General features: G+C 37.9%; 1 protein-coding gene and 1 long non-coding RNA gene across 4 annotated transcripts in view; both read right to left on the bottom strand.

The window, feature by feature from the left end:
- Nucleotides 1-249: 249 nt before the first annotated feature.
- LOC138363857 (uncharacterized) lies at nucleotides 250-2,203 on the bottom strand. Its single transcript, XR_011228171.1, has 2 exons — nucleotides 2,067-2,203; nucleotides 250-2,023 (listed from the first exon to the last, which is right to left on the bottom strand). It is a non-coding gene; the product is annotated as an uncharacterized lncRNA (long non-coding RNA).
- A 6,677-nt stretch (nucleotides 2,204-8,880) lies between these two features.
- LOC123772837 (transmembrane protein 208) overlaps nucleotides 8,881-13,846 on the bottom strand; it is a 57,761-nt gene continuing 52,795 nt past the window's right edge. For all 3 annotated transcript variants that reach the window (XM_069323218.1, XM_069323219.1, XM_069323220.1), the window contains exon 5: nucleotides 8,881-9,145. In XM_069323218.1, coding sequence (XP_069179319.1) covers nucleotides 9,008-9,145 — 138 coding nt within the window. In that variant the 3' untranslated portion in view covers nucleotides 8,881-9,007. The remainder of the gene's footprint in view (nucleotides 9,146-13,846) is intronic.

Genomic DNA, 13,846 nt, shown 5'->3' on the forward strand with positions numbered 1-13,846 from the left:
TGTGTGTTGTGACATGATGCAGTAGTGTGGATAGTTGACCAGACCACACACTAGAAATTGAAGGGACGACGACGTTTCGGTCCGTCCTGGACCATTCTCAAGTCGATTCAACTAAGTCGGACAACTTGGTGTGGATATACTGGGAAGATGTAATGTGGCTCGCACCTTGCGTTAAAAAAAAAAAAAAAGTACTGCTGCTTTGGCCCTTGCAGTGTGAAAATTACAGAGGATTGAAAAAATAATCAGACAAAAAAATTAACACAATTTACTCTAAAATTAAATTGAACAATTAGCACATGAAAAATAACCAAAATCCCTGATAAAACACACTTGGCTAGCACACACAAGAGAAATAATAACAACATAAATAAACTTACTTCAACACAAAAATAAAGGCGATACTGAAATATTTACACAAACTTCCACCTGCACATGAGGGAGCTGTAGGCCAACGTCGCGTGAAGGTCATAATGTGATGATACTCCCCTCATCTACTCCAACCCCAACCCACATACACTAAATGGTGTTGTTAATAATGAACTAAAAAAAGTCCACTTATGGATGTCAACCAACAAACTAACACTTAACATAGAAAAGACCTACTACATCCTATTCGGAAGCAAATCTACAAATGCAATTCAACTTCAGATTGACAATGTAAACATTAGCAATAAAAACGATGGAAAGTTTCTTGGCATATTCCTAGACAAGAGACTCAACTTCAGTACCCACATACAACACATAACTAAGAAAGTCTCTAAAACAGTTGGTATACTCTCCAAAATCAGATATTATGTTCCTAACTCTGCTCTCATCTCTCTATATTATGCACTAATCTATCCCTATCTCAACTATGGTATCTGTGCATGGGGTTCAACCACTGCAAACCACCTCAAGCCCATCATCACCCAGCAAAAATCTGCTATCAGAATAATATCAAATTCTGCTTTCAGACAACACACAGCCCCCTTGTTTAACTCCCTAAACATGCTAAATATAATCTCACTCCACAAATTCTCTTGTGTCAACTACATTTACAAAACCCTGTTCTTAAATGCAAATCCTTGTCTGAAACTCTTCTTGGACAGATGTAATAGGACCCATTATCACCACACCAGAAATAAATATCTCTTTGATATCCCCAGAGTTAAACTTAATCTGTGTAAACACTATGCAAATAAAGGGACCCAGTTTATGGAACTCACTCCCTACTGAATTGAAAAGCTGTCCAACTTTTACATCATTCAAAATCATTACTAAAAAGTACCTAATTTCATCTTCATAGTTTTTCACTTTTTGCCTTAAAATTGCACTTTATCAATTGCTACCCAATCTCCCAACCTTTATGTTCCCAATTTGAACATCTTTACCATTGAGATCATTGCTGTTTTCTTATATGTGCTGCCAATCTGTTGTATGGTGTTTATAAATCTTGTTTATCTGTATCTTTTGCTACCCAGTCTCCCAATCTTTATGTACCCAATCTGAACATCTTTACCATTGTGATCATTGCTGTCTTATATGTGCTGTCAATCTGCTGTATGGTGTCTATTAACTTTGTTTAAATTACTAATCAAGCTGTCAATGTAATCAATCAGAGCTTTAATATAACAATATGCTTTAATATACCTACTTATCTCTCTCATCTCATTTTTCTCTTGTAATGTATCTTTATCATTTATCAATTCTGATTGAAATTACCTACTTAAAATTATCTGCTAGATTAAGGACCTGCCCGAAATGCTGTGCGTACTAGTGGCTTTACAAGAATGTAAATACTGTACTATCCAATGTATTCTCACAAACCCAATGTACCTTCTTGTATATATATAAATAAATAAATAAATAAATAAATAAATAAATAAATGTGAAAACCTCTGAGCAGCAGAGGAAACTACAGTACTCTGGTGAATGAGGTATGGGGTCCTTGTAGCCCTGCTGGTGACATCACATCCTTTGTCACCGAGGCTTGGAACTATAAGCTGACAACGAAATTGCTCTTTACCCACAGGTACCTACCTACCTTGAGGCTAGGTAGGTACCTAGCCTCAAGGTAGGTAGGTAACCATGAGCCGACAAATCTGGGGCTCTGGGGGCTGGGTCGCAGGTGACTGGGGTGCTTTCCAGACAAACGTCTGGGTTGACCTTCATACTGGTTATATATAGGCGGTATGCAGGATGATGTACGACAGTGAGTAGGAAGAGGCGGTTTCCTCTGCTATGCTGGGGAATTATGTTTTAATTTAAAAAGGGAATTATGAATGAGAGTGTGTAATTACCCAGGAGTAGTTACAGGATGAGAGCTATGCTCACGGTGTCCCATCTTCCTAGCACTCTTTAACATATAAAGCGTTGAAATTACTGATGGTTTTGGCCTCCACCACCTTCTCACCTAACTTGTTCCAACCATCTGCCACTCTGTTTGCGGAAGTGAATTTTCTTATATTCCATTGTCTGGTTGTGTATGTGTCAACTTAAGAGTCCCTGCCAATTAATGAACATCCACTGACTACTGTATTATACCTTATCCAAGTAAAAAATTTATGCCATATCTAAACATCCTCCTTTTGCAAATATTTATGATCAACTAAATTAGCTACAAATGTATACAATGTCAAAATGACAAACATTTTTGTTTGCATGAAAGAGAAGACTTCATATTCACAAGGCAAATGTGAATCCCATTGACGTGGAATAAATTTTTTTATGAAATATAGTATAATACTTTGCCAATACAAAACACATGAAAAACATATCACCTTAAAGTAGATATTTAAATGGTTACATACATTTAATAATGCGTATGTTGTTCGTTAGTACGTCGACATGTTATAAAATTTAAGTGTGTAAAACCAGTTTTTAAAATTTAAGAGTCTGTAAATGTCATGTAGCATTCTAAAACATTGCTATATATTCAGCACATGGGAAATTATCACAGCTGGTACACAAGATAAAAGAGGCCTCGTAGCCTGGTGGATAGCGCGCAGGACTCGTAATTCTGTGGCGCGGGTTCGATTCCCGCACGAGGCAGAAACAAATGGGCAAAGTTTCTTTCACCCTGAATGCCCCTGTTACCTAGCAGTAAATAGGTACCTGGGAGTTAGTCAGCTGTCACGGGCTGCTTCCTGGGGGTGGAGGCCTGGTCGAGGACCGGGCTGCGGGGACACTAAAGCCCCGAAATCATCTCAAGATAACTCAAGATAACACAATATGCAATAAAAAAATATCACAGGTTTAGAGTGTGTTTATATCAAATATTGTTGACTAAACCACACGCTAGAAATTGAAGGGACGAAGATGTTTCGGTCCGTCCTGGACAACTTGATAATGGTCCAGGACGGACCGAAACATCATCGTCTCTTCAATTTTTAGTGTGTGGTTTGGTCAACATTTTTCATCCATGTTATTGTGACACTTCATCTGCATCAAATATTGGCGTTTTAAACATAAGTACAGTACCATGAACAAATAAAGTATAACTTGTGCCTATATGGCCCGTTCGCATTATGGTCATCGATAGAGTTATTCCCAGTCTCCTTATGCAGTGTATCCCACAAACCAAACAGTTTTATGATAAACATCCTTGATTGAAAGCTATAAATTTTTTCCTTTAAATACAATCAAACACTCCCCTTCCATTTCTCTCACTCGTTTCAACAGTCTTCTTTTCTTCCCTTCATTCATCTCTCGGCTCTTCCTTTGCTTCCTTCGATAGATTATAATTAAATGTACAGTACTGTTATGCATTACAACACAAATAATTATAATCTTTCAAATATCTATAATATTTATTATTCATAAACATTTTTAATCATTATCTATAATATCTGCATGAAAATTATCCTTAATATAAAATTATATATACAAGAGAAATATTGATGGTAGGATTTGGGCCAGGGGGTCCAGTGCTTTAACACATGAGTTTTCAATAATTATCTTTAATTAATGAGCTACTGTTAGTATTATAATTAACTATAATCATAATCTACTATCATTAATATGGTAATCACATCTAAAACCATCTTTAATCTTAGCATTTAGCTTAATTTTATGATCAAACATAAGTAATCATTAGTGTAAAACATGGGCAAGGTAGCATTCAGAAACCCAAGAAGTAGAGCAAGCAAGTCACAAGAGAGAAGAGAATTACTGGGACAAAGTGCCAAGCCATTACAACGATATAGCACTGGAAAGGGGTCAGGATAAGGATCAGGGATGGGACGGGGGGGGGAGGGGGGTAGGAATGGTGCCCAACCACTTGGACTGTCGGGAATTGAACGCTGACCTGCATGAAGCGAGACCGTCACTCTACATAAATAGACATACATAGAGTATATATACTCTAAAAGTAGATACAGTGGAACCTTGGTGTATGATTGCTCTGGAGTATGAATTTTTCGGTGTACGATTGCCCCAGAGTACGCATTTTTTGGTGTATGATGACAATTTTGACCGAAAATATGCCCTGGTGTACGACGTTCGCTCCAGAGTATGACACTCTTTTTATACTTATACTGTATGAGTCGGTAAGATCAGTTTACGCTTGTGTACTGCCAAGTGATAACCGTGCTTGAATTTTCTGTCAAATCATTTTCTGTATGGAATTCTCTGTGAATTCATTCACTGTGTATTGAATTCTATGTGAAAAATGTATTTGTTTTGGTGCATTTTTTGTTGCTTAACATAAAAGTTCTTGTTATACAACATACCATGGATTCCAAGAAAGTATGTGGTAAAGTTTAAGCAAAGAAAATACTGTAGTTGTGAGGATGACTATAGAAGAAAACATCCGTGAAAACAAATATTTAAGTTCATATTTGTGTGTGTGTGTGTGTGTGTGGAATGAATGAATTAAATTTGCATTCTATTTTATGGGGGAAATTTGATTCGGTGTGCAAATATTCGGGGTACAATGAATTTCTTGTAATAGATTAAATTCATACTTCGATGTTCCACTGTAAATATATACAACCCATTATATGACCCCAATGAATTATGGTGTAAAATCCAAAACAATTTAATAAAAGCATTGTCGAGATATTTATAATAGAAATTAAACCTAATGTTGTATAAATGACATATGTATATAATTAATTCTATGATATCCCAAAAGATGGCTACACGGATGAAAATACACTAAACACTAGAGGGTGTTTAGAGGGAATACAGTAAACAAATTAGCAACTTTTGTTCTTTTTAACAAAGGTTCAAAAGTAAACCCCAATACATATTGCGATGACAAATATATGTTGCACGTGACAATTAAATCTACAAGTATACAAATACCCAAGTGTTTATAATGAATTGTTCTCGAGATAACAAAATGGTGAAAATGTATGATATTCATTGAATATCATCCCGATATAATGAGTATGTCTAAATTATAGGTAGTTCTGTAGAGTTTGTTGCCAATACAAAGAGATAAGCAAACCCCAATCAAGAAGTAAATTGGTTCCAAAAAACAACCACAAGATAACTACACTACTCAGTTGTATTATGAAAGCCTCACCTGACCAAACAAGACTGTAGCTTGCTTCCAGTCAATGTCGTGAAGCAGTCTTAACATATCATCCAGAAACAAAGCAAAAAATGAAACAAAATGACAATCTTAAGATATACTCCTTACAGGGATTGTCTACAAAATCTAATAACAAAGATTGCATATATTTTCCTAAACAACAAGAATGATTATAAGTTTTCCATTTAATGTTTATAGATTCAATGCTATTTCTGAGGAGAAAGTTTACATCAATTATGTAATGACTGGAATATTAACACAAGACAGGATTTAAACAAAAAATTATGAGTTTGATTGCTACTCCAAGACAGCATACTTTTTTGAAGTTTGAATATTTGCTCAACATTACTTCCAATAAAAAAATATATTTATTATTTTACAATATTATCCAGCCAAAGCAATTGTTCAGAAATAATGCTTGATGCAAAGGCTATGGCATTCTCAATGTCTTTTTTTATATAAAACTCTAACTACTGTATGAGCTTGCTTATCTGGATTCCGCTAAACCGGATATTTGGGTTATCCGGCCAAAAGCGCATCCAGATAATTTTTTGGCAAAACTTCGTAATGTGCCCAGATACGGCAGAGGGGCATAAAGTTTACATCAAGTCCGGATAATTTTCTGGCAAAACTTCTCCATATTCAGACCAAAATCCAGATAACTGGAGATTAGGTCAGGTAACTTTTCAAGAATTACACATTTGAAGATCTACATTATCAAACAAAAACACAAACTGAAACAGGTTAAGCTTTAGTTTCTAGTTTAAATTATATTTTTGATTTATAGTGTGTTTTGAAGTTCAAATTATGTTGCTTGGAGTACAAAAAATTGTAAATATGGTAATTTTTGGACTACCTTGATAAGAATTCTGCTTATACGGATGTTTGGCTTATCTGGATGGGGGTCCATCCCCAACCCGTTCTCGCAAATTGAATAAGTCAATATTGACTTATTAAATATGTGCATAGGTGACATACTTAACATAATAGATACCCTTAAAAAGATTCATAGAAAACACCGACCTTACCTAACCTTATTAGTATCTTAAGATAAGCATCTTATTGCTTCGTAATTACAATTATTACCTAACCTATAATAGGTATAGGTTAAGTAATAATTGTAATTACGAAGCAATAAGATACTCATCTTAAGATACTAACAACGTTAGGTAAGGTCGGTGTTTTCTATGAATCTTTTTAAGGGTATCTATTATGTTTAGTATATCACCTATGCACGTAATTAATAAGTCAATATTGACTTTACGAATTTGCGAGAACGGGTTGCCTTCCCATATAGTCCGGATAATCGAGCTCATACAGTATTGTTCACATTTTATTTATTACATGATACACAGTAATCTTACTACACCTCCACTGTGTTGATAATTAAGCACCTTTCTATGTTACAGCTTGTGACGAGAGCAATTTCTAGGAAAACTATATTCCTAACCAGCTCATAATGTTAAGTCATGTATCTAGTACTATCAAAGCCTTAATCAAGTAACCAGAAAATGTGCTAATTCCTAATCTAGGGCATATCTCTTGACGTCTAGTTACGAGCTTCTAACGGAATCCTTGTATATAAATTAAATAGCATGGCTGGGAAATGACACTCTTATATTTTAACAACTCTAAGAGTATTATCACACTATATTTCTCCTTCATGGTACCTCGAGGGCTTAGCCTCAATAATGAACTTAATTAAAAAGGCATCTAGAAAAATAATACAAGAGGTACATAGTAAAAAGAAGTCCAATAGGAAAGATTTGAAACCAATCAATTATTTTATATATATATATATATGTCATACCTAGTAGTCAGAATGCACTTCTCAGCCTACTATGCAAGGCCCGATTTGCCTAATAAGCCAAGTTTTCATGAATTAATTGTTTTTCGACTACCTAATCTACCTAACCTAACCTAACTTTTTCGGCTGCCTAACCTAACCTAACATATAAAGATAGGTTAGGTTAGGTTAGGTAGGGTTGGTTAGGTTCGGTCATATATCTACGTTAATTTTAACTCCAATAAAAAAAAATTGACCTCATACATAACGAAATGGGTAGCTTTATCATTTCATAAGAAAAAAATTAGAGAAAATATATTCATTCAGATTCAGGAAAATTTGGCTTATTAGGCAAATCAGGCCTTGCATAGTAGGCTGAGAAGTGCATTCTGGCTACTAGGTACGACATATATATATATATATTATATATATATATATTATATATATATATATATATATATATATATATATATATATATATATATATATATATATATATATATATATATATATATATATATATATATATATATATATATATATATGAACTACTGCAAATACAATACCTACTCACCATATATCATCATTTACTATTTATTATAAGAACACTTAAAGCACAGAGCTGTATATAATTGTCTTCTTTAACTATTTCAATTAACCATCAATTTATAGATTGAAGGTTAAATAATACAAAGATATTTAATGAAGAATTCTGTACATTGAGTTGTCTAGACAGTTGAAAATGAACTCAAAGCTCATAACACACACACATGTAAAGCCAAAGATGATTATCATACAAAACAACATGTTAATATTGCTAGTTATTTTCACACAAAGCATAATTGAAACTATATTAATATTCCTTAAGAAGCAATGCTTTTCATTAAGGAGCCTGGAATGAACTGTAAGGGGAATTGCTGGGATACTTCTTGAGCACAAAGTGAGCTGTTAGTGCATTTACTTACACAACCTTATCAAATCAATTGGCCTAAGATACAATAATATACAAGTCATACATTATAGATCTACCTTTGTTCACATTACTAAATTATTACTACAACAGCATGATGATATGATTAGCATTATTGTTTGACTACAAATTCAAGCTTTCTGCCTATATTCATGGCATTTACTTACCTTCAAATTCCAGGCCTGGAGACATGGGCCTAGCTTACTCCGAATCTTCACTAGACGTTCAGTTTGCTGTAGATTTAACCACTGGACTAAAAGAAACGCCTGAAAGATTGACTAAAATTTTCTTCATTATGACTTTTCCTTTGCTTAAAAAAAAAAAAGTTATACAGTAATACAATATGCTGTTGAAACAACATCAGCATTAAGAACCTTATTGGCACACCACTCTTGTTTACACTACAAATTCAGCAAAAAAAAACTCACATCAAAATGGAGGTTACCAATGGAAACACTAAATCACTGGAATATATTACAATTGCACTCGCATATTCTTGCTAAGGATGAGCACATTAGAATTTTTGGCATGTAAATAGTACAAGGGAGGACTAAGTACTGTTCAATGTTCTTCATTAATTTAAAGGAAATGAATAAAACTAGAAAATTGTAAAAATCCTCTTATTCACAACTGAAACTGAACCATCTGAGGATATACGAGAACTGCCCAATGCTGGCATATACCCTGACCATGTGGTATGCCAAACATTGGACACACAATACAACCCCAACTACTAGCGGTACTTCATTCTACGCTCCATCTTCCGTTGTTTTTTGTCAACTACGCGCTCCTCAGGTTCATCAGGAGCTTCCTGGAAGAACCATGGGCCCAAAATGTTAGACCAAAGCATCTGTGCTCCCCTGCAGGGTGCCTGAAAAGAAAGAATTGAGAGAATAAAGGTAATGTAAGGCAAAGTAACAATAATAGAAGAGTCTTGCAAAAATTTCATATTAATGAAGCATACTGCTCATGTCTAGAATGATAAGAAGATTGATTTTATTTCACTATGATGACAGAGAAAAATATCCTCAGCTTCATATGTAAGGGCACAACTGACAAGCTGAACTCTAGAGTACAAACTCATGAAATTCATCCTTATTTTCTTATTTACAGTATAGCTATGTACTTTAAACCAGGGATGTAGAACCAATATGCATTTATAATCACTTCAAACATAAGAATGATCACATGGGACCAGCACCATATTTTTTGCATTGGCAGGACTCAAGATACATTCAAAGTGCCTGCATTACAATTATTTAAACCCATGAAAAGGGATAATACAGTAACAAGGAAAAATCTCACTCACCAGATTAACGATTACAAATCATGTTACTCGGATATAAATGGAGGTCAACCTCACACAATGAGGTGGGCACCTCGCAAGCACACACCACACAACCAGTGTGTGTGTGTGCACACACACTGGTTGTGTGTGCACCCCCCTTTCTCAGCACCCCCCTCTCCCCACCCACACACACGACACACGTACATCCTGGAAGTCAGGACATTCAACATGGATATGTATGACCGTATGAGGGACAATGCAGTTTGGACAATAAAGAGCAGGACGATACTCCATTAAGTGCCCACGAGTTAAACGTGTATGGCCAATACGTAACCTCACCAGAGGCGTTTCCCACCACCGATTACGGCGGTAGGAGGAAGGCTATGGGGCCACGCTACCCTTAAGAGCACGCAGTTTATTACCAGTACCAGAAGACCAACGACCCTGCCAATGAGCATGGATGGAGGAATGAATAACTGGGTAAAAGTCGGAATAAGGAATACCTTTATAGGAGATTGGGACAAGGGCTGATAGCGTCCTTAGCAGCAGCATCTGCACACTCATTTAAGGACATTCAAAAGGTGACACCCCTAGGGTCAACACCTGCATCAGAGGAGCTCCAAGATATTTCACAATTACTAAGTATTATAGTACAGGTTGATGATAGCGAGTGGTGTCCCAAGGAACATAGTTGTTGTGCCTTGGAAAAACAGGTGAGATAACACAAATGTGCAAAGTGAAGTGAAAAATTGTTTGAGAAAAAGTTGCCCTAGTGTTCACAGAGCAGACAACAACATTCAAGATGGCCACCGGCAAGAAGGAAAACAAAACAGAAATAGATTTTGGGGGTTTTAATGAAGAAAACATTGATATAAGCAGCCTACACAACAAATTGGCAAAATTAGATATTATAGTGAACTACAGTGCACCACTTGGTTTCCGAACTTTAATTATCCGAAACTTCCAGTTTCCCGATTGGGGTTGGAGAGTCATGCTACACGAACCAGGTTCGGGTAGGAAGCGGTTCGCCAAGCTTTGCGCCGGCCCGTAGTGATGGGTGGGAGATGATCCAGTTTGCCTACAGACCGTGTTGGGTGCCACTACTCTAGAGTGCCTTCTACCCTGTGATTTCACAGATTCACGGCCTATTATTTTGATCTGTCACGAGGCTGGAGAGTTCATTCTGTGATTTTGTTTTACATATCTGCACAACCAAGAAACATCTGTGCACCATGATGTGCACAGATGTGCTCCAAATGCACGCATTGCGTCAGTGATTGCTGACTGGTGGGTGGATGGGGGAGCTTAGATGGAAGGCAGTATGAGAGAGAGGGGGAGAATTAGTGAGAAAGGAAGGAAGGAAGGAAGGAAGGAAGGAAGGAAGGAAGGAAGGAAGGAAGGAAGGAAGGAAGGAAGGAAGGAAGGAAGGAAGGAAGGAAGGAAGGAAGGAAGGAAGGAAGGAAGGAAGGAAGGAAGGAAGGAAGGAAGGAAGGAAGGAAGGAAGGAAGGAAGTAGTGAGGGGGGGATGGGAGAATTAGGGAGGGAGGGAAAGGCAGGCAGAGAGGCTGGCTGGCTGGCTGGCTGGCTGTCAGGCAGACAGGCAGGCTAGCAGACAGGCAGGCAGGCTGGCAGGCTGGCAGCCTGGCTGCCTGACTGCCTGCTTTTCCCTCCCTCCCTAATTCTCCCATTCTCCCTCACTACTTTCCTCCTAGCATCTCTCCCTACCTTCCCCTCCCTCCCTTTCTCACTAATTCTCCCCCGCTCCCAGTATTTCTCCTCTCTCACTAATTCTCCCCCCTCTCTGTTGGTGGAGTGGTGAGGGAGGCAGTAAGGAAGGATTTGCTGACCAGGCGATGTTTGCCAAACTTATCACCCATATTGTATTACAAATTTTAATCTTAGTTGTAAAATATTTATGCCAAAATGTTAATTTTCATATTAATATACATTATTAACCCTTAAAGTGCGCATCACGTCATATGACGTGTTGGAGTACTACGCAAGATTTAAACGACCCGCGGATACACGGGGTTCACCACACCTTCATCAGGGCTCTTGTAAACAGACGCCATTTAAAAAAAAATAGTGGGCCAAACTCCAGGATGTTAGGGGCCTCAGTATTGAGTGAGCTACCAAGCCTGACGCACACAGCATGAGCTAACAGCACTGCTGTTCAGCTTGTGACCACAGCATCACCTAAAAATGCCTTAATATACTTGTTCAGGCTATTATGTAGTGATGATATTATTACAGAAGACCCCTGACTGTGATAAAACTGACCAGGGTTCTGATAATAGCAGGATTGTGGTGATATTTAGCGCTGTGCGCCATGGAGAGAGGAGTAATGCTGTGGGAGAGAGGGTGGTGGCGATGTCTTCTGACTGTGTGTGGCCACCTTTTATTGACTGTACTCACCATACCAGCTTAGTGGTTCGCTATGGTAAACACAAATGTAGATACTTATATATAACGTGTGTATAGAGGGTATAAACAGCAAGAGGAGAAGGTTGGGAGCCGCCATTTTGGTGAGAGCAGTGGCGTCGTCTGCACGACGCCACCGTGCAGACGACGGTGTTGTTTACTGGTTACCACGATGGTCTTTGGGCACCATACCAGTTTACTTGTACAAGTATGGTGAATAAAACAGGTACATATTTATATATAATGTGTGTATATAGCGTAATAACACCACAAACAGTATTGTTGGAGGAGAAATATTAGTGCGTCTGGCCTTGAGGGCGGCAGCCATCAGCTGACTGTGTGAGGTCCTACGTCTTTGTGCCTTTACTCACCATACAAGCTTAGATGTACAGTTATGGTGAACAAAACATGTAAATACTTATATATAACATCTGTATATAAAAGCAAAAACAGTATGGTGGGTGGAGAATGGTGGCAAGTCAGGTGAGGTGAGGTGAGGGAGGGAGTGGCAGCCAGTGGCAGCCAGTCACTGCCACTGCCACTCAGCATACCAACTTAGTGGCTCGTTATGGTGAACACGAATGTAGATACTTATATATAGCGTCTGTATATGGTGAATAAAAACAAAAACAGTATTGTGGGAGGAGAATATGGGTGAGTCAGGTGACTTGAGGGAGGGAGGAAGTAGCAACCAGTGGCGGGCTGCCACTGGCACTGCCACTCAGCATGCCAACTTAGTGGTTCGTTATGGTGAACACGAATGTAGATACTTATATATAACGTCTGTATATAGTGAATAAAAGCAAAAACAATATTGTGGGAGGAGAATGTGGGTGAGTCAGATGACTTGAGGGAGTGCGTGAGTGGCTGGCTGGTACACGGCGGTCACTCCTCGTTACTTTTTGACTCATAATAGCTATTTAGTGGTTCGTTATAGTGAACAAAACATGCAGATACTTATATATAACCTGTGTATATAGTGTAATAACCGACAAAGTATTTGTTCACTGATTGATGAACATAATTGAATCAACAATATGCACACCATATTTTTGAGTACAGCGATGATTCACTCATTTTATTATATATCAAACTACACACTATTGAATAATATTACAGCAAAAAAACTATGAAAAATCAGAGACATTGAAATAATTAGGTAATTATCTCTTTTTGGCAACTGCGGCCTGACAGCTGACGATCAACAGACCGCCTAGGACGCACACAGAGTCAGCGCCTGTTTTTTGCCAACTTCCCCACCCTATAGCAGGCAATATATGCCACTTACTATTTTTTTATTATTTTTCCAGTGATCAGTGAACACAAATTAACAGGTTAGGAAGAAAAAATATTTTTTTTTTTCAAAATTACATGCACCTGTGGGGAACAAAGGATATTATACCCCTAGCATGTTAAGGATTAATCATTAACATGTTATATGATTTCCTATTTAATAATTAAACAAATATAGTTTTATTTATGAATTATGCACAGTAGGCATCTGTGAGCAGGCGCTGACAGACATGTCCGCCTCTACACAGCCTTCACCCCGTTAGTAGTTCTCGACTTCATTAGTAGTTCCCGAATCCGTTAGTATTTCCCGACTCCGTTAGTAGCTCCCCCTCCTCCATAGCCTGCTGTTCTCATTTTATGAGGAAGGCAGTGAGGGAGGGATGGGAGGCATTGAGGGGGAGAGGCAGAGGTAGTGAGGGGAAGAGACAGTGAGGGGGGAAAGAGGCAGTGAGGGGAGGAGAGGCAGTGAGGGGGGGAGAGGCAGTGAGGGGGGGAGAGGCAGTGAGAGGGGAGAGGCAGTGAGGGGGGAGAGGCAGTGAGGGGGAGATGCAGTGAGGGATGGGAGGCATT

This window comes from Procambarus clarkii, chromosome 12 (genome assembly GCF_040958095.1).
Source record: "Procambarus clarkii isolate CNS0578487 chromosome 12, FALCON_Pclarkii_2.0, whole genome shotgun sequence".
Lineage (NCBI taxonomy): Eukaryota > Metazoa > Arthropoda > Malacostraca > Decapoda > Cambaridae > Procambarus > Procambarus clarkii.